The 20,682-nt window shown below is 49.1% G+C and overlaps 1 protein-coding gene across 1 annotated transcript in view; it reads left to right on the top strand.

The window, feature by feature from the left end:
- The window catches only part of LOC8039434 (actin-histidine N-methyltransferase), a 108,477-nt gene extending 89,007 nt beyond the window's left edge, over positions 1 to 19,470 (top strand). Inside the window, exons 9-15 of the mRNA XM_029969965.4 lie at positions 1,973 to 2,123; positions 4,624 to 4,698; positions 7,643 to 7,742; positions 10,564 to 10,630; positions 12,449 to 12,534; positions 15,901 to 16,028; positions 19,281 to 19,470. Of these exons, the coding sequence (XP_029825825.3) occupies positions 1,973 to 2,123; positions 4,624 to 4,698; positions 7,643 to 7,742; positions 10,564 to 10,630; positions 12,449 to 12,534; positions 15,901 to 16,028; positions 19,281 to 19,421 (748 nt within the window). The 3' untranslated portion in view covers positions 19,422 to 19,470. The remainder of the gene's footprint in view (positions 1 to 1,972; positions 2,124 to 4,623; positions 4,699 to 7,642; positions 7,743 to 10,563; positions 10,631 to 12,448; positions 12,535 to 15,900; positions 16,029 to 19,280) is intronic.
- The last annotated feature ends 1,212 nt before the right edge of the window (positions 19,471 to 20,682 follow it).

The following is a 20,682-nucleotide window of genomic DNA, read 5'->3' on the forward strand; positions in this document are numbered from 1 at the left end:
GGATACGAAGTACTAGAGCCCTCTCCTCCGCTGCCGTGTTAATGGCGTCGCCACACTCGGTTTCACATTAAAAAAAAGAAAAAAAAGAAAAAGAAAGATATATATATATATATATAAGGATTTTTTTATTAACGAATTCGAGACATCCGATCACGGCTAACGATAGAAGGATCACATCGAATGACGAAGTTCAGATAACGGTTGGACTAAACAAGTGCGATCTGCGCACGACGTTTCACTCGCTTGTTGTCCCTCGGCCCATCGTATCTTTCGGATCTAATCGCATTCTTAGCTCCTCACGTTCGCAAGGATCCTTCTATCGTTCTGTGGGATAAACTGTATCCGTGTTCTGCAAAAAAAACAAAAAAAAAACAACTAAGCGTTTAGATTTTTTTTAGAGCGGAGCTGTTAAGGGCTAGTTTCCCCGGTATCGTGTCCGCCAGCAAACAAATGATGACACAAAACTCTGGACAGCTACCGCTACTCTGAACGACGGCGGCCACCAGACAACCGGCTTGCCTGTTGTCTGGTTGCCGACGTCGCTCATAGATGTCGGCAACCTATTCAGCCTTTCCACCCTGGATAGCTGAATTTGCGGCCGGCCATTACTTCATTCTCACCATAGTACAGCTTCTCTGGTCTTCCTTTTTTACCAAAAAAAAACAAAACTTTTTTTAGTGTTTTTTTTAGGGAGGTTTGAACTGTAGGGAAGTTGTTACCGATCTGGTTGTCAGGGGCCAAGCGACAAAACGTTCCAACAACAAAAAAAAAAGTATGTGTGTGCAACTGACTTTGGGCAGTTCATGTGCTCGCGACATATGCTCATCGAAGTCTTTATTGGTGTAATACAATAAGTGGGGTCTTTTTTTTCCCCCTCAAGATAGTACACTGTAAGAAATCTGGAGTGCCTGCTTTCCCGCGAAGCACTTGAAAGCCGATCGGTGTCATCTGCGGAGGAAGCTTGGAGAAGGACCAGGCTGAAAATATCTTTAGATCTCCAAAAACAGTTTACGCTGTGACACTGGGCATGGTGACACTTCATGCTCAGTGCCACAGCACAAACTTTTTTCCTAGGTTTTAACATATTTTAAGCTCCGTCCATCTTTGAGCTTCCTCCAAAGATTGCAGCGATTGGCTTTCCCGAGGTCTTTGCGGAAAAGTAGGCGCACCAGATTTCTTACAGTGTGATTGGCTCCTGGAGTGCTCTGCGAGAGAGTAGACGCACCAGATTTCTTGCAGTGTGATTGGCTCCTGGAGTGCTCTGTGGGAGAGTAGTCGCACCAGGTTTTTTCTTAGAGTGTGATTAGCTCCCTGAGGGCTCTGCGGGGAAGCAGACTCACTTAAATTCTTAGAGTGCGATTGGTTATCTGAGCAGTGGCGGATTTATGGGTCAGGTTTGGGAAAGGGGGGGGGGGGGGGGGGGGTTGTGCTGATATACACTCTAAAAAAGTATGTGCGTCTACTTTCACGCACAGCACTCGGAGAGCCAATCACCGCAACTTACAGAGGCGGCTCAGCGAATGACACCGCCGAAACATATGCTAAGACCAAAAAACGCAGTCTGAGTTGTGACATTAAGCAATGCAAGCGTGACGTTTTGCATTGCTTAATGTCACAACTCAGACTGCGTTTTTTGGTCTTAAACATATGTTTCGGCATTGTCATTCGCTGAGTTTCCTCCGTAAGTTGAGGTGATCGGCTCTCCGAGTGTTGTGCGGGAACGCAAACTCACCGGCTTTCTTTTAGAGTGTATGACGTTACGGCTCTGTCTTCGAGTGCTCTGCGGGAAAGTAGATGCACAGGTTTCTTGAAGTGGGATTGGTTCTCTGAGTGCTTTCGGGAAAGTAGACGAACCACATTTCTTAGAGTGTGATTGGCTCTCTGAATGCTTTCCGGGAAAGTAGACCTATTGGGAAACTTTCTTTTTAGGTCGTTGACCCTTTTGTCTAAGCGGCCGAGGTCACAATTGCAGATGGGCTGTGTCAGCTGTGATGACGCGGCAGAACGCAGTCCCGAGGGCTGTCGTCTGCGGCGGCGCCGACGACGCATGCGCGCGAGGAAGTGGCTCTGGTGTCGCTGCCCTGGTGCCCCTGTTTGACTTGTGTAATCACAGCGACGGAAAGGTAAGCGAATCTCCATGACCCCCCACGTACACACCTTTCCAGCGCTTATGACTTGAGCTAAAAATGCGTGTCACCGGTCTCGGGAGGCATGCCCGTTGGATATTTCGTTTAAAGGCCGACGTATACTTTGCGCTTTCCCCTTTTACTCCCTCCTTCTTTCCCAGCCCTCTCCACTTTTTAACCTGCTCCAACACTGTACCCCTCGCAGTATAGGACAGGGGGACGCAATCAACCCTTGTAATACCGGTGTTACGCGGGTATCCTTAACCGCCGTTGACTCAACCTTAACTGCTGTTAATTGTTACCACAGTTACCACACCATAGCGAGTATTCACTGGCGGCCATAGCTGTGTGCGCAACTGCTGAGAGCGACCTGACGGCGATCTTCCACAGTTCTCTTGCAATATGTATTCCGCACCATCAGGAATGCCGGTCTTATCCTATTAATGGGAGCTCCTTCTGACCATGCTCTCTAAGCACCGCCCTCAAACAGCACCCACAAATATGGCGTCCAGTGAATACTCCCTATAGGAAGTATTCACTGGACGCCATATTTGAGGGCGATGTTTATAGCGCATGCTCAGAACGAGCTCACATTAATAGCCTGCTAAGACCGGCAACCTTGATGGTGCGAAATGCACGCTCCAAAAGGACTGCGGAAGCTCGCCGTCAGCACGCGCTCAGCAGCAGCGCACATGGATATGGCCGCCAGTGAATACTCCCTATACTCTCGGATAGATATTTCGGAACTGAAGAGTGCGCGTGCACCGCTTTGATGGGTGCTTGACATGCTCAAGCGCATGTGCGCCCGTAGCTTTGACTGCATAGCCCTAGAATGATGTCCGCAAGTATCGTGGGATAACTGTGGCTTAGCGTAACTGCAGTTAAAAGTGTGACGAGGGTATCACTTAAGTCACCTGAAACTGCAGTCACGCTCAACCAGAGTTACCACACTATTAGCGCCGAGATATTTCGGTGGCGCCCTCTTATGGCTCCCGTCCGCGACGTCACGACCAGGATTGGCCTCGCCGTCACTTGACGAGTTGTAATCCTGTCTACTTACCATCAGTCGCGAACTGCACATTGAAGGCCCGTTCACACACTTGCGTTTGACTCCGACCGGCTGAGACAATAATGACCGATTTTTAAGCGAGTACCCCAACGTGTGCCACTCCATGTGGGCCCCCGGTGAGGATATCACCCCCATTCCTTCCCCCACCTTTTCCTCCTGTAAGGCAGCCCTATCCGGCACAGAGCTCGATGACCAGCAGCGTCTGGTCGAGCGAACCCGCCGAATCTGGGGGGTCAACGGAGCACTGGACTAAGTGCACCGACCACGGACCGCAAGGTCTTTTCACTTTTCGAATATGAAAGCTTACGATGATGATGACCGATTTTGAAGCCTCTTAGGACGGCTTACGACGGGATGCGCAGCAATGCAGCCGGTCGCAAGCACTGTGGGTTTGCATTATTGCTGCGTACACTGCGCGTGCACGGAGCCCGAAATCTCGGTCTGGGATTGCCTGCTCCAGCGTGGAGCCCACAACTCCAACGCAAACGCACAGCGCTTGCGTTAGCTTCTATACGCAATACTAAATCTTTCTAATAAGGTTCAATCCTATGCCGGCTGCAGCACTATACATTGGGACATTGAAAAGTGTTTGCATTCGGAAAAGGCATTTCACGAGCCATGATCGCGAGCAGTTCCGCCGTGCCCGCAGGAGAACCGCGGGATTCTCACTAGAGCGCTTCCCGTTTCCGCCGCGGGAGGGCGAGCAATGAGCTGAAGACGCGAATACAATCACTGATCGCCACCAGGAGGCTGGATGGCGTATCGAACAAACAGTTGCGAAGTCGCAGGAAGTAAGCGGCTTATCCCGGAAGTTATCGCTTGATAGGCTTTACTACTCTTTCGAGTGCTCGTTCGAACAGCATTCAGGGCGCTAGATTTTTTCTTGTCCTCTCATGAGAGCCTGCTTATGGCGCAGTAGAACAGCGCATGCGGACCCAAGAAGTCTCCTGAGGAGCCATTCGATGGGAACATTTTGAGATTCTAGTTGATGAAGTGTGCACATGTCCCACGTTCAAATTCCTTATTCTCTGGATTTTATTCAAATCGGGATTATTAAAGCCCACTCAAAGACACAAGCAATCATGAACCATAAGATCGACCGAATGCACTAGGAAGCTCAGCAGACGCCCGACTTCCGGGACGAGCATCGAACTTCCGGTGGCTTCACTCGTGCCAGGCTCGGAGAGCAGCTATGCAAGCGGGTCGACTAGCCGCCGCCATGCTCTCCGCTAGGGGGGGGAGGGGGAGGTGGGGGAAAGAGGGGGGAGGGAGGAGGGAGGGAAAGGCCGTGCTATTACAAGCTTGTCTAACATATGTTCACGCGCACGGTGCACACGCTTGCACGCCTGGGGGGCACCCGCAAGGGCGCCATGTTTGCAGTTATCTATACCAGAGGTCAGTGTATACAATGGCCGATTCGATTGGCAGGTGCTGACGGACTACGACACGGAGTCGAAGCTCCTCAAGTGTTACGCGGTCAAGGACTGTCACCAGGGAGATCCGGTAAGTGACCCGCGCCGCCTTACAACCAGTTAAGAGCAGAGTCGTAGGTTTATACTTCCTTTCACCTTAAAGGTCCCTTCACACTCTTGCGACCGAGTAAGACAGGGAGAGACCAGACCGGGTCTTAAGCCTCTTGCGATTTCTTAGGACCAGCTTCGCTGTAGCGCATCCGGTCCTAAGAGGTCGCAAGAAGCTTAAAAACCGGTCTGGTCTCTCTCGGTCGTACTTGGTTGCAAGAGTGTGAACGGGCCTTAAGAGTCGGTTTCACACACCACCGTTGTCTTGCGTTTCATTACGTTAAAGCGAAAGATTCTCGAATGCCGATGGCCAGGCTATCTCCTTGAGCTGGTAGCCATGCTTAATATGAAGCACAGATGTCCCGGTGACTTGTGGCGTAAGCAGACATAAGGTGTAACGTAACGTAACGTAAGAAAACAGGGTTGTGTGAACCAGCCTCAAGTCTGGAGGCTTACAAGCTGATGGGATAATCGGACAACGTCAAAGGGGCACCGTCATGTTGTTCGTCATGTTTCTGTAGTTGTGCTACTTCACTGAACAAATCATGTACAGGGAAGGCTCAGTGACTTGCGCTTTTAACTCTGTAAGGTTGGTTCCATCAGCTCGTGTAGCGTCGGCTGTGTCCGGACTTAAAGTAAAACAAAGCGTAGCTGCACCAATAAAAAAAAAAATGTTGCGATTTTTGTTTTTAAAGTTGTACAGTGCATGAAATGCAGTGTAGCGCGTTCGTTGTTGGGGACGGAAGAGGTGGTGCGACGGACTCCGGGTTGAGGCGAAAACGTTCTCTTCCGTCCTCAACAGCGAATGCGCTACAAATTGGTGACCCGGACGCTGTAAAGAGCGGTAATGTGGGGAAGGGGAGTGTCCTCTGGCCATTTTGGTGTCGACGCAAGTTAAAATGTCGGTAAAACCTTGACATGGTGGCAAGGGACCCAGGATGTCGAAATGGACATGGTCGAAAACTTAAACCGCTGCCCGCGCCACGGGTTTCGCCGTCCGAGCTTCGTGCTGTGGGCCCACGCTGCCCGCCAAACATACTCTAGTCTCTGGCTCCTATAGTTCCTGGTCTGCAGGTATTTGTCCCGACCAGGAGCATGGTTGTTGACAGCGCACGGTCCGCGTAACGCTGGTGGTACCAGCATGCAGTATTTAAGAGGTGATGATTTTAACTTCTCACGTGACAACAATATATATATATATATATATACCGGGTGTTTCACTTTTTGTCAAACCCCCGAAGAAGCCGGGTCTTCCCGGCAGAACAGTTGGGTATTAAAAGGCAACAAGTTGTTCTACGGCGACGCCTTTATTCCTATACATTCTTCCTGCGTTCAAGCTTCTACACTTTCATCTATCTTTATATATATATATACATATAAGTCCAGGTGACGTCGGGTCACGTGACTTCAATTTTCCCGCTAAATTTAGCGGGGAGACTACGTTGGTGTAGTGTTCATGTGACGTCAGGTTACGTGACATCGATTTCCCCGCCAAATTGACCCGGAAACTGAATTGGCGTATAGGTCACTTGACGTGACGTTACGTGACATTAATTATTCCTCCAAATTTTGCGGGAAAACTGAATTGGTGTGTGGATCATGTGAAGTCAATTCTCCCACCAAATTTTACGGGAAAACTGAATTGGTGCATTGGTCCGTGACGTCAATTTTTCCGCTAAATTTAGCGGGGAAACTGAATTGGTCTGCTGGTCCCATGACGGTGGGTTACGTGACATCAAATTTCTCGCTAAATTTAGCGAGCAAACTGAATTGGTGCATAGGTTATGTGACGTCAATTTTCCCGCTAAATTTAACGGGGGAACTGAATTGATGTATAGTTCATGTGACGTCAGTTTTGTCGCTAAATTTAGCGGGAAACTCAGTTCGTCTGTAGGACCCGTGACGTGAGACGATCACGCGACATCGATTTCCCCGCTAAATTTAGCGGAAAATGCACGGACGAACGGACTCCATTTTGAGATGGGGGGTTAGCGTTAAAAAGCATCTCATGCTTTAAAAAAGGGTCGTGCATCTGATCGGTGTGTCGAAAACCAATCACTGCTACCCAGAGAGGGACAGTGAATCGGCGATGTTTCACGGTACACGCACAACCCTGAAAAAGCCCGCTTGTCTTTTTTACCTCATACCAAGAGGGGATGGGCCGATCGCAGCGATTTATGAATCGTATGCGGCGATTGACTTGAAGCACGGAAAATGACTTCAAACCTTGATTCGTGCGGGAAACTTGAAGCAATTGAAACGTCACGCGCAGTGTCTCTGCGCTGATCAAGTTTTCGAGCCAAGCGAGTTTTTTGGGGCCTCGTCATCGGCCGGACAGGCTCTGTAGATCTGCAGTGATTGCCTCAACAACACCACGTGCTCCAATGGAACGCGCATTTGGGGAAAGTGTAAGCACGAAGAGTGGGACGGAAGCTTGTGCGTCACGTGGCCAACGCTGAAAGCAGCCTGATTGGGAGTCCGCTCTCATATTGTCCAGGACTGTGTGCTGGGCCATGGCCTCTGGATTTAAGGGATTCAGCGGCCGTGGCTGAGGAGCCTCCGACTGCGCAGGAAACAAAAAATATAAAGAAACTAATGGCTCGTGACTAAATGGAAACAGTGAGCATCGGTCTAAACTGTTAGTTCGAACGCGTTTCACACGTTCTAGAACAGAGAAGTGGAAGAGGTATCGTCGGGCAGAATGACCGGGCGTCACTTGACGTCGGACAGATGACTAGGTGTCACATGACAAAATTACGTCACAGCAAGGTGGTGTGACATCAGTAGGGAGCATGCGCTACAGACGCTTCGTACTTTGATATATGGATTCTCGCGCATGCGCATTCGAATATACCCGCGGGCCGCTTGTAAAGGAAGCGAGCTGGTGTGTTAAGTCGTCGGTGTAAAGTGTGGGGTCCGCGTTGCAGGTGACCATTTTCTACGGGAAACGAAGCAACGGGGAGTTCCTGGTTCACAACGGCTTCGTGTACGCCGACAACCGGCACGACGCCGTGGACATCAAGTTGGGTGAGGGGAACACTTACGCCGTGTCAACCGCTTCACCATATACCCGGCAATTTTCGCTTCTTCGGAAAGTTAGCTTCAGAAGCTGTCTCTGTGCGCAGCCCTGGCTGCCACTCTGGATTTTACACTCTAAAAAATTCTGGTCGTAAAAGAACTCTTAAGAGGGGAGGGGGGGCTCTTCGGCTTGTCCATATTTTGCACCCTAAAAAGTTATCTTGAAGGCTGACGACCACGCTCGAGATTCTGCAAGGCAGAAGATCCTCCTCACGATGGGGGAAGAGGAAACGGGCAATGGTGGGCAGGGTAGAAGGGGTAGAGGAGGAAGTGGGGGAAAAAGGAAAGCGCGAACTGGTCCTCGGTCTTCGAGCACCCCCTAAAAGGGTTCTTTGTGAAAACATTATAAGGGCTTCTTTTAAAGGGGCCATGAAACGAATTTTGGGTTGGGATGAATGATTTTAAATTGGTACTTTACTAATCGCATATCGTTTAGTTGGCCAAAAGAAAAAGGGTAGAAAGTCAAAAGCGAGCTTTTCGGTACGAACATTTTAAAATATAGCGGACTATTTTGTACCTTCTTGCCTTCAAAAGCTCTCCGCCTTTTCACTATGATACATCCGCGGTTCCAAAAGCGCGTCACCGGCGCCAAACTGACGTCAGCAGAGCCCAGCTCACGCATTGGACAGGAGAACTGCGCCACTCGGACGTATGCGCTCGTCAACAATCAATCCGTCGACGAATATTTGGATTCGCGTTCGTGGCCAGTGAGTGCACTGACGGAACTTATTGTCACTGGGGAATGACAAGTTATATTTGGTGTGCATAAAAAGCACGGTGGAAGCTAGGAGTCATCGCACCGGTGCCGAAGGAATGTCACGACCACGTGATTTCACAATTCGCATTTGAGTTGAGGATTAAAGCTAAGGAGGAAGATGTAGGAAAATCGTTTCATGACCCCTTTAAGCTCCTTCTTGATGCTAAAGGGTTCATCATCGTCCAGTTGCTTCTTTACTGCGCGAGGAGCCAGTAGTGCTTGAGGCGAAGCTATTCTTCACGAGCTGAAAAAGTTCTTGGGTCATCAAAAAACTTTTCAAAAACGGATTTTTTTAGTGTGTTAAGTTTTACTCTAAAATCAGGCCTACTAACTTTTTTTACTGTTTTTTTTTTTAACTTTTGCAGTGTTGTACAAAACGGACGTTCTCATAAACGACTTGCTTTGAAACGCGTTCTTTTTAGAAGAAATGGAGGAGCGCTGCCGTTCCATCTTGCTTCTGTGGAACTGGAACAAAAACTCGTTACGTTTTCGAGGAAACGGCAGAAAAAAAAAACGGTGGTTTATATATTTTTAGAGCGCAGCTCTTAGGCGCCTGTTTCCGGGTGTTGCATTATAGACCCGGTGTTGCATTATTATAACCCGGTGTTGCATTATAAGACGTTTCACCGCTAAAGTTAGCGGGTAAATTTTCCCCCTAAATTTAGCGGGGAAGTTTTTACACTAAATTTAGCGGGAAAATTTTTACGCTGAATTTAGCGCGAAATTGTTTTGGTTATATTTAGCGGAAAGTGTTCCCTGCTAAATTTCGGGGGGAAATTGACGTGACGTGACCTCAACACCAATTCAGTTTCTCCGCTAAATTTAGCGGAAAATTTAGCCAAAATTTTCCGCTAAATGGGAGGGAAGCAGGTGAGGAGGAGAGGAGGGGGAGGAGAAACATGCCCTCTCCTCCGTACCTACCCCTCCTCCTCAATAGCTGCGCTCTAATTCGGCATTACAGAGAATTGTAAACGTCGTTTTCTATTTTTTTTCTTGAATTTTACGTGAGTTTGGTCGGCATCTAGGCTTTTGATTCTCAACGATTTCAACGTCCGACCTCGAGGGGATGGGAAAGTGTCCGGGAGAGTGTCGAATACAAAGAACTGGACCAAAATGTGATTGTGGCGACCCGACTCGTAGTTCGATGTGGATATTTTTGCTCGCTCGCTTTATTTTATCTGCCGATTACGGAGCGCAGTATTTAATTTAATACGCAAACGTAACATTAAGGTAACGTGCACGTTGCTCTCTTAGAAAAGTAACGCAAACGCGTTCCTTTCGATCCTGTGGAATTTGTAACGGCAACTCGTTCCGAGATTGAGAAGGAACGAGGAACGTGCTGTCGTTCCGGTTTCGGAGGAACGTGCGCTGCTACACCATAGCCTCCTTTATACTCAAAGCCTGGCAGTTTCACGACGGAGCCATAGAGTGCCCGTTCGCAGCTTTCGAGCGCGAGGATCTGGTAGCACAGAGCATCAAAAAGCCACTTCTCGGGGAACCTGGACAACAGCGCACAGCTTTTGCAGCGGCGAAAACCCGAACAGACACTTGTTCGTTCGGGAGAAGTGTGTTTCGGCGTCTCGCCGCAGCGGGGCGCAAGTCACGTGGCTCTCCTCTGACCCGTTGTCTGCCGCTCCACCTTTTCCATTTCGGCGGCCGCTTCTCGTGGCGATCTGCCAGGCTTTCTCAGTATGTATACGGACTATGGCTACACTGGGGGGGGAGGGGGAGGGGGAGGGGGAGGGGGGGGAGGGAGGGGAGGGAGGGGAGGGGAGGGGGGGAACGGCTATTGCAGCAGCAGCTCTGGTCTGGCTTGCAGAGTGTCGAGGTCCCCCACATGTCAGGGATCGACAGAGCGCAGGACTCCGTTTGCACTTTCCTAGAGAGCAAATAAACATCTAAAAAAAAAAGAAACAAGAAAAAAAAAAAACGCGCTATGATGTAGGAGTTTTTCTCTTGAGCTGCAGGGTGAGCCTTTTTCGGTTGCCGAATTTGGGGTTATTTCCTTTGCAGGAATCAGCAAGAAAGATCCGTTGTTTGCGGCCAAAGCCAAGCTCTGTGAGGAGCACGACCTGTCTCTGTACGTTGACGCATTTTTACTTCCTTCGCGTTCCGATATTCCCGTTTGTTTTAAAGCTAAAACCCGTCTTTGCTTGTTTTTTTTTTTTTTTTTTTTTTTTTTATCTGCATGATGTTTGGCGAACGTCGTTCTGTTTTATCTGTATTTTTGGTTTTGGGTGGATACAGATTTTTTTTTTATTTCTTGAAAGGTGCATTGTTTTATGTGGGTTAACATGTCTGCTTCTCTGAAGCAAATAAGAGTAATCGTAACTCTTGGCAGCGACCTTCTTTTTCCCCAAAGTCCCGCATTGCATGAAATGCAGTAGGTAATGGAGCGATCTTTTAAATTCAAATGCAAGAAAGAATAAAACACGAAGAACGACCAAAACAACACATCTTTCGATTTGCAGCGCACAGAATTGAATGCCGACAAGCACCGCGCTCACGAGTTCTCGGGGGTGAAGGGAAAAGCGGAGCCGGAAAATGGAGTCTAGTAGTTGAGGGAAGGGGGGGGGGGGGGGCACACGCACTGATATCCACTGTTGGGGGCTTGTCCCGGAAGCCGAGCGTGTGCCGGCCTTCCTAGTGGATTCAGCCGATATTTTGGTCCATGCTTTTTTGTGTCTTTGATTGGTTTTTAACACTCCCGTTCTGAATTAAATCCTGAGAATAAGGCATTTGAACGTGGGACATACGCACACTTGGTCAACTAGAATTTTAAAATTTTCACGTCGAATGGCTTCCCAGGAGACTTCTCGGGTCCGCATGCGCTGTTACTCCGCAACAAGCAGGCTCTCTTGAAATGATAAAAAAAAAAAAAATCCAGCGCCTTGAACGTTGTTCGATCGAGCACTCGGAAGATTTCAAAAGTCTGTCAAGCTTTTACTTCCGGGACAAGCCACTTACTTCCGGTGGCTTCATGCCTTTCTGCTCAGGGCGGTCGGGTCCCGCGGAGAAGGAGGGGAAGAGGAGTAGACCCAGCGGAAAAGGGGAGGGGGGGGGGGGGGGGGGGGGGGAGAGACCGCATCCCGCTTGTCCTCAGCGCACACGTCTCCTCGTCTGCGCCGCCGACAGTTCCGGTTCCAGGAAGGCAACCTCTCTGTCCATGAACACCATAGACGGCGACGAAATGTTCCTCTGGATGTTCCTCGGCTCCCCTTCTCCCTTCACTCCCGAGAATACCGGAGCTCGGTGCTTGTCGTCATTGAACCCTGTACGTTGCAAGTCGAAAGATGGGTTGTTTTAGTCATCCTTTATGTTTTATTCTTTCTTGCATTTGACTTTATCGCCAACGCGCTCAATTAAAGCATCTTTTAAATTTGCTTAGAAAACTCGAAAGAGTCGTTTCAGGGCGCGAAGACCTTATTGTGAGGTCATTCCTCGATTCCCCCGCTAAATCTAGCGAGGAACCTAACTCGCTGCATAGGTCACGCGATGTCGATTTCGTCGCTAAATTAAGCGGGGAAACTGAATTGGTGTATAGTTCACGTGACGTTAATTTTCTCGCTAAATTTAGTCGAGAAAGTAAATTGCTAAATAGGTCTCCTGACGTGAGGTCACGTGCCATCTATTTTCCCGCTGCATTTAGTGGGAAGTGCACGGGCGGAGGGACGAACGGTAACAAATTGGGATTCGGGGGTTCCGCCAAAAAGCATTTCATGCTTTTATAAAGGGGCTAGATTTAAGACACGTATGACACTAGCAGAGAAACGTGATGGCAGTAAGAACAGCTCTCTCTTTGTTGTCCTCGCAATGAAAGAAAGCAAATATTTTTTTTTAGTTTGTTTTATTGATACATTGTATATTGTTCAAAGTTGATGCGCGTTTCACGTCACAGGAGCGGCACGTTTTCCCTGTCTGTCGGACCTCGGCCCGTGTCTCAAGACTTGTCCACGTTCCTGAGGATCCTGGTGCTTAGGGACGGTACGTCGACAGAAAACTATAGACCTGTAAAAGTAGTGTTTAACGCGGTGTGGTCACTCAAGACATTCCTCCATGGGTCACTCCACACATTCCTCCATGGGGTACGGTGCACACTTCCCCCCACCTCCCGTGCTCGCCCACGATTGGGCAGCTTTTACCATCGGCCGTCCAACGTTAAGCCTAATGACCAGTGACGAAAGTAGTTCCATGTTGGATGATCAATGTTGGACGAAGAAGATCGACTTGACTTGATCGTAAGATTTATCTTTTTAATATAGAGTTTTAGAATAGAAAGCCGCTACGCTTGCGCAAAACTTCAGCGCATAAGCAGTGCGGCGCCCCAAAGTTGCTCGGGGTACCCAAAGCGTTGTGGCCTCCTATACTGAAACCCCCTAATATTGGTCCCACGTCCGGCCACTTTTGCAGAACGGTTAATTTCGCACGCTGCGTTGTAGATGTTTTAAATGTCGGAAGTTACGAATGTCCAAAGCACGGAGATGTGAAGGCAGCCTCGAAAAGGAAAACTCGTGCTTAAGATTGCCGATGGCATGCAACGCCCATCTCCGAAACGTGTGCAACCGTTGTAAACGTAGGAGCGTTCGCCCATCCGTGGAGCTTTCTCAGAAGATCCATTTGGAGCTCGAATGACATGATTTCGCTTGGGACACATTTTACAGTCGTGGAAAGATTGTATGACTGTACCAGCTCCGACATGAACTGGGACGATGTTGTTATGGTTAGTTTCCTATCCCATCCTACAGTGTACAGGTACAACTCTTCTTAATATTTTTTGGGGATGCTTTGGTAACATCTTGGATGAATATTTCGCAGCTCGACATTCGAAGATAAATGGAACGCTAATCTGGTGGACTCCGCACATAAATCTCAACACCCGTCGTCGCCTGGATAGGAGTGATCGTCTAACCGCGGCATGTCTGAGCGCGCTGTGCTAGGAAGCGCTGCATTCATCTTCCTTGGAGCCAACTTCTTTTTCCCCGCGTGTCGTAAGAGCGTTGGATTTCGTTTTTTTTTTTTTTTTTTTGCTTCTCGTTTTTGGGTGGCAAAACAAGGGAAACTCCTCCTGATCCTTTCGTTAGATTTGCATATTATTTGAATTTAGCTAGGGATTAAACGCCGCATTCGGTATAACCCGCGGGGAAATTTTAAACGCCGTCTCCTGCGGCTACACACTCACCGTAACTTGGCGAACAGCGTAGGTTACGGTGAGCCAATCAGAGCGCGGGAGGGAGACACGTGACTAGTTGCGCGTAGTGCTGTCGAAGCCACGGGCGGGAGGAGAGAAAGGAAGGCCGCTTTTGTACGAATTTTGAGTTACGGGCTAATTATTCTCCGCGACGAAGAACAGCGACGTCCGGGACGATCGAAAGAGGGTCTGGGGAAGAGTGGAGTTCCTCCTTCCCGTCTTCTTCTGAGTCACGCTCTCGCTCTCTTACCTTGAGTGAGGTCACGTACTTCTCGTCCGTCGCTGCGATTCGCTTGAAAGGGCCGTAGCGTCCGCTCTTTGCCAAGTGACGGTAAAAAGAAGTATATAGAAACCGCAACAACAGGCCAGTCCCGACGACTTGCGCCACCTATGGGGGTTAGAGCGTCGCGTTCATTGAGATTAAGGGTCCCGAGCTATTGTGTAGGAAAAGTGTGCGACGCACTTTATGGAACCGGTGTTGTGAAATTAACGCATTTTAACTCTAGACATGTTGGTTGAACTTGGGAATAATAGTGTCGAGTGCTTTCATCACGTTCCTCCTGCTAAAGCAAAGTTTACATTTTTTTTTCCTTTTTTTGCCGCTCTTTACGCAAATTTATTTTGGCGATGTAACCTAACGCACTACCCTGCTTGCTTGTATAAGCCGCAACCCGAAGGTAAAGAAAGCTATAGTTTAGAACAGCGTGAGGCGAGTTTCGTGCTGTTCTAATTATAGCTCCGCAGCCAATGGGATTGCGGCATTAACCGATAAGAATGCCCAAGAACCAATCACGAAGCGAGTAGCATAAATTAACATATTGAGCCACGCCCCTGCGTTCCTTTAGCTGTCAGACTGTAGAGATTCTTGTTTGTCAAGTTTGGCCGTGCTCGAAAGCCCGTGAACCTATGCATGTCTCGCACGTGACGTCCTATCCTAGCGTACCAGCCGCCATTGCTCCGTGCTCGTGTGCCCGTATATCTTCTGCAGCGTACCATCGAATCTGTTCTTCTCGGCAGGCTTTGCCGAGTCGAACAAATTCCATGGTGCCCAATGTATGCTGCAGAGGGTACGGGCACAGGAGCATGGTATGGAGCTATGGCGGCTGATGTTAGCGACGTGCGCGGCCAAAAGCGTCGCTGCGGTCAGCGTCCCATGATTCGCCAAACAACGGGCATCAGAGCATTGTCAGACTGTCAACTTCGACGGCGTTAGTTTCGGAATGCGATGGATTCTAGCTTCCACTGCGCTTCTTAATCATACCGTCGACCTTGTCGTGGCAACTGATGGCAAGTAGCCAGGGTAGCAACTCGTGACGTCACGGCGGGGCAAATCCTACTCGTGAGGTCACGGCGGGGCAAATCCTACTCCTGACGTCTCGGTTGGAAACCATAAGAGGGCGCCACCGAAACATCTCGGAGCTAATAGACAATTGCAAGCATGGCGCCCGAATGGTGGCCGCAGGAGCAGAGACACGGCGACGGTCAGTCGCCTTGCGCCGCAATCCGTTCGAAGCACCAATCGTTGACTTTTTCCTTAACCATTTGAATCAGTGAAGACAACGTGCCGTCGTCGTTGAGAGCCACGCGGATGGAGCGAAGAATTGACGCGTGTTTTTATACTCACACTGCATATCCGTTGTATGACGGGCACTTTCCATCTTCGTACGTGGTCTCCAAAGAGGAATTAATCTTAAAATAGGTAGATGAATGAACCTTACTTGATCGAATGAAAGAAAGTCTGCGACGCCGCCGAAAGACAAAAACTTTGACGGAGCCGGCATTTGAACTTTGAACCTCCCAGTATCTGGAGTTCAAATACCGGCTCCGCCACAGATTTTGCCTTTCGATGGCGTCGCAGAACTACGGTTTATTCATCCGCATATTTTCGAATAATTCTCTCGAATCCATCGTCCATCTCCTTGGTTCAACTTCCGATTATACCTCTGCCACACGGCAAAACGTAGTATAATTTCCGTCTAATGACATTATCTGATCGGCCCATCAGAGCGCAGCGCTGCCTTCGAAACGGTTTACGCAACGGTGCAAGCTGGGGGGAGCGTCTGGCGGCGTGGATGTTGGTGCTTACTTGCATCGCACGCTGGGCTGTTGCGTTAGGTAATGATGGAGTGTTGTCTGAGCCCAGCATCGTTGTGCCGTCGCAGCTGTTCCTGACGACGCTCTGCCCACGGACCACGTCCTGACAGCGTCGGACGGGAACGCCCGGGACGCCGCGGCATTCCTCGCCACTCGGATCGAGCTGTTGCTCAGAGCGTTTCCCAAGACGGCCGAGGTATGCGCGCTATCGCGCCTTTCAGCGGCCATACTGGCCACCGCTTTCGCCAAATACTCGTAGAAAACGAGAATTAACGGCGAATTGCTGGGCAATTGTGTTGCGCACGCGAAATGTTCTACCATCACGTGACATCAATTTTTTTTTTTTGCTAAATTTGGTGGGAAAACTGAATTAATGTGTAGGCCACGTGACGTTAATTTTCCCGCTAAATTTAGAAGAGAAACTAAATTGCGTAAAGGTCACGTGACATCGGGTCGCGTGCCTTCAATTTCCCCGCTATATTTAAGGGGGAAAGGGAAGTCACGAGACGTTAATTTTGCTGCTCCAGCACCCCGTCTAATAAACCGCATGTGACGTCGCATTATGCCACCCGAGTCTGATCACGCTGAGTGTGTTAGATGGCTTCTGTGTGTTTGAAATAAATGAGCGTGTCACCCTCCGAGCAGACTATTGGCGACGGCTCTTCCACGTAATGCACGTGCCGGCCGCGGCAGAACGTGCGGAACGTATCATCCCAAGCTCATCATAAGGTCGTCACAGGTTTACTTCACGATGCATAAGGATACGTTATAGGGTTCGATAATGGCCGATTCACACGACGGACTGATCCGCGGGCGAATTGATCATGTGACGACATGTCCGCGGTTCGTCCGTCTCTCAAGCGCATCCACGCGAAGGAGACAACGAGCGAGGACGGACCGAACCTGTTCGCGACCTGCTCGGTGCCGCGGAATAGACTACTTCCATAAAGCCCTGCATGCAACACGGCGCGCGTTGCACTCTGGGAACTAGTTGGCCAGGGAGGAGAGTGGCAGGGTTTCGGTTTCGATCGACACGTCGACACGTCGTCGTTTTCCGGTCCCGAGAGCGTCATTTGTGGTCTTTAAACTAACCTAAATGGCCAGACCTTAAAGCTTTAGCACAAGCCCGAGACGTATAGCTTGTCTTAACACATGCTTGTTGTATTTTTGTACTTGAGCCTTTCTGTTAGCGTTTCGAGGTATGTGGACCAGCCAGTGCTGGGAATGTCGACGCTGCGAAGCTCGGGGATCTTGCATTAACAAGCTGCAGCAACCAATAAGTATGCACACATCGAGCTCGCGCCTTTACATTAGTGTTGTTGATCAGGAAGTTTGTTTGTTTCGTGCGTCCATAGACGAAATATTACTCTTTGCAATTGCTGTTTTCTCAATGCGCCTGAGTACGTGAGGTAAAACTTGAAGGCGCCATTGAAAAGCTCACTTCTTATCTCTTATCTGTACTGACCCGCAGCACTGCACGAAACGAAGTCCCCACCCACTTGCATTTTATTAATATTGAACATCGCGTATGTGCATAACGTTATCCTGCAATCGTATACGCACATTCGCACATACAAACCGTTTTAAGAAACCAAAAGTCGAGCACTTGTGTGAAAAACGTCGCACCGTTTGCCTAAAGTACGCCGGACGGGCACGAACCCCTATGCGGTGCGCCAAACGAACGAAATTATTCAAAGTGCATTTGATAGTTGCTAATGGCCATAACATTTGTTATGTGTTTGCTTTCTTCGTGTCTGAGTATGCCGAGATAACTTCAAACACACCGTTTAGGCAGAGATCTTGGGCGTCAGTAAAAGCTCGTCCAAAAAGGCTTAGCGAGGAGTAGGGACGCTTGTTAAGGCCTCCGTCATAGCTAGCCGATCTCAGCGTTTGCGAAAACTTAATCTTCTATCAGCATAAAATTTGAGTGGGAGATACATGATGACACGAGGAAGACATCATAGTAACTTGGTGCAATAGTGAGGTCGAATTTATTGCGTTTCCTTAAAAGTCTATGCGTCAACGCTGGGCTCAACTTTGATACTCCTGTGAGGATGCGGCTTGCTTTTCGCCCAATGAAGTAACAAGAAGCGGACGTTTGGCAAACAAAATACGTGTAAGGCTCCAGGTGACCAAATTTCAGTTGTTGTTCACTGGTACTAAACTTGATTATTGAAATTGAACTCAAAGGTGAGGTGACTAAGCCACGTCTTACTACGTTTGCATACGCGCTCGTAATATCCGGTGTTTCCGGAACCAAGGAAAGTGCCCCGGTGTTCATTTTGTATCGCTCCAAAATTAGTGTATTGTACGTTCGTGAAAAGTCGGATAATCGAAAACGCAAGCAGCGCGTTCGGTCGCGGCGCGATAGCATGAGATTTGTAAGCAGTGAGAGAGTGCAGGCGAGCTGGTAATCAATCGTCATCTTGTAAACCCTGAGATGGGGAACGATAAAAAAACGGACGAACACAACAAAATCTCTTAAGATTTTGTTGTGTTCGTCCGTTTTTTTATTGTTCCCCATCTCAGGGTTTACAAGATGAAGCATGAGATGGAGCTGCTCAGTCGAAACCGAAACTGAGTGGCCTACTAGTTCCCAGAGTGCACTGCGTCGTATTTCGCCGCAATGGGGCGCGTCGGTTTTGGAAGAAGTCCATTCCGGCATCACATGATCGCATCGTTGTCCAAGAACGAAATCGACGTTTGCTATACAGCGAAAAATAATCGTGCACCGCTGTTACGTGCAGAGAGAGACAGAACACCGTGATAGGCTTAGCGCGAAGTTCTGTGCCTATCGCAGTGACACAAGCATGGTCCTGCTCGAGGAGGCTTTGGCGTAGAGGCGACGCAGTCCTGGGCCGACAAAGGGGCGTTCGCGTACAACACTTCAGTACACCACTGTCACGAGAAAGGTTTTGCTGGGTGTAAGGTTGATTCCACGTGCAAAAAAGATCGCGTTGTGTCAGACGAGTTTTGGCAGAAGCTTTTGATACGAACCCGGAGGAGTAGCCGCGAACCTGCATTGCGTGAGCTCGGAAAAGTTTCTGCACCTTCCTTTACGCGTGGGACCAAGAATTGCGCGACAGAATAAACCAGCGAACGCACAGGGCCCAATAATGCACCATTTTCGTTTTAATCCACGCAATACGAAAAACAAAGAAAACGTTGTACCGTTGCTAGACTAAACCCTCTTCAAGTGAATCACCCGCCGAAAAGCCGCGAGTGAAAAGGCGCTCAACTTTATCAGTCCGCGCGTCCGCGGACGAGGCACGGATCGCAGGAATCGGTGACGTGCCGGTCACGTGGTACGCGGCCCGCGGACGAAAATCGCGAATTGGTCCGTCGTGTAAGTCGGCCATAAGGTGTCGCACCTGTCGCTGCAACTGTATTACAAATTTACAGAAGCTAAACTAAGACTTTTTTTTTTTCTTTCTATTTTTTTTTTTAGGAGTACGAGCAGATCGTGAACGCCGTGGATACCACCGCACGGGCCAAGATGGCGGCCAGTCTGCGTCTCTCAGAGAGGAAGCTCTTGGGATCGGTGCTGGAGGCGGTCCGGGCTTGTCCGTTGCTGAGAGCCGCCTCCTAGAACGACGGCGTCGCCCTTTCTATAATATAAAGACAACAAGGTGCACGGCGTTGCGCGTGGCTTCAGTTTATTTCGCCCAAGATGAGAAGCTAAGGAAAGGGAAAGGAAGGCCGGAGAGGAGGAGGTTTCCCCCTCTCTTCTCCAGCCTTCCGTCTGCTTCCTCCTTCCCGGCCTTCCTCTCCCTCGCCCTGCCTTCTTGAGTTGCAACGGACTATTCGCGACTCCAGCAAAACGGACGCCGCCAAGCGGGAAAACAGGGAACCAGCCGGTCCAGGTCGCTCCGCGGCCCTCCGCGTCTCTGGTAGCTTTCGCGGAGACGTGTTGTCGGCGCGGAGGCGAACAATGTAATTTGACGAAGGTCCCAATATTTCTTAAGTTTGCCTGAGTGATCATTAGTGTGGTGAAGCCTCAGTAGATTGTTTTCTTCTATTACGTGTTTGAAAGCCCGTTAACTCCACAGCACACGGTCGCGTGGTTTCGATTTCTTGAATGAGGAGGAATCACGGAAAACCTTTTTGATTTCTTGTCTGTCTCGAATCACATTCAAAGTGACGACTGCTTGGTAACTGATACCGGAGGGAACATCAATGTTGCAGTCAAGTGAATGGGAAGGTCCAATAGCTGCTTTTCTTGAGTTTGGTTGTGTTCGGTTAGCTTCAAGTTTGAGCCACCCACGCCGGTCTTTGCTTTGGCTATTCATCTTGGCTGCTTTTCGCCGAAAAAGCCTCTGGACCATACTGAAGGAGTTGGGCTGATTTCGCAATTACTTGATTCAGGAAAACCTGCTCGCTGCAAATGATGAATGGGGGAAATTATCTGTTTTCAAAAGGTGGGAGACAAGTCTCGCAGCGTTAGATGCTGTCACGGCATTTTGACCTATCGCGCCTCCAATATTTATATTACCAGGACGTCGAAGCCAGCAGTAATATACGTCTACATTGGTCAGGTTGACCGGCCACAAAAAAATACTAATTTTCTCCGTTCAGGATTCGAAGCAAAGTTCAATGCAGAGAGGTTCTGCGTGGATCTTCAATGAAGACTCTCTTCAGTTTGTCTCCGTGCTGCCGGCTATAGAACCATTTGGCTAAGTTTAAACTCCGTTTGTCAGATATACTTTTATTCAGCAGCTCACCTAATAGCTAGTCGACTAAGCTCATATTTCAACCCGAAGGATATACTAATATCGCCTTAGTGGGACCCCCCTCCCCCCATAGTACGTAATATAATACATAACCCTCTCGTCAAAATGACTCCTCCATTG

This window comes from Ixodes scapularis, unplaced genomic scaffold (genome assembly GCF_016920785.2).
Source record: "Ixodes scapularis isolate PalLabHiFi unplaced genomic scaffold, ASM1692078v2 PGA_scaffold4__175_contigs__length_147842914, whole genome shotgun sequence".
NCBI lineage: Eukaryota > Metazoa > Arthropoda > Arachnida > Ixodida > Ixodidae > Ixodes > Ixodes scapularis.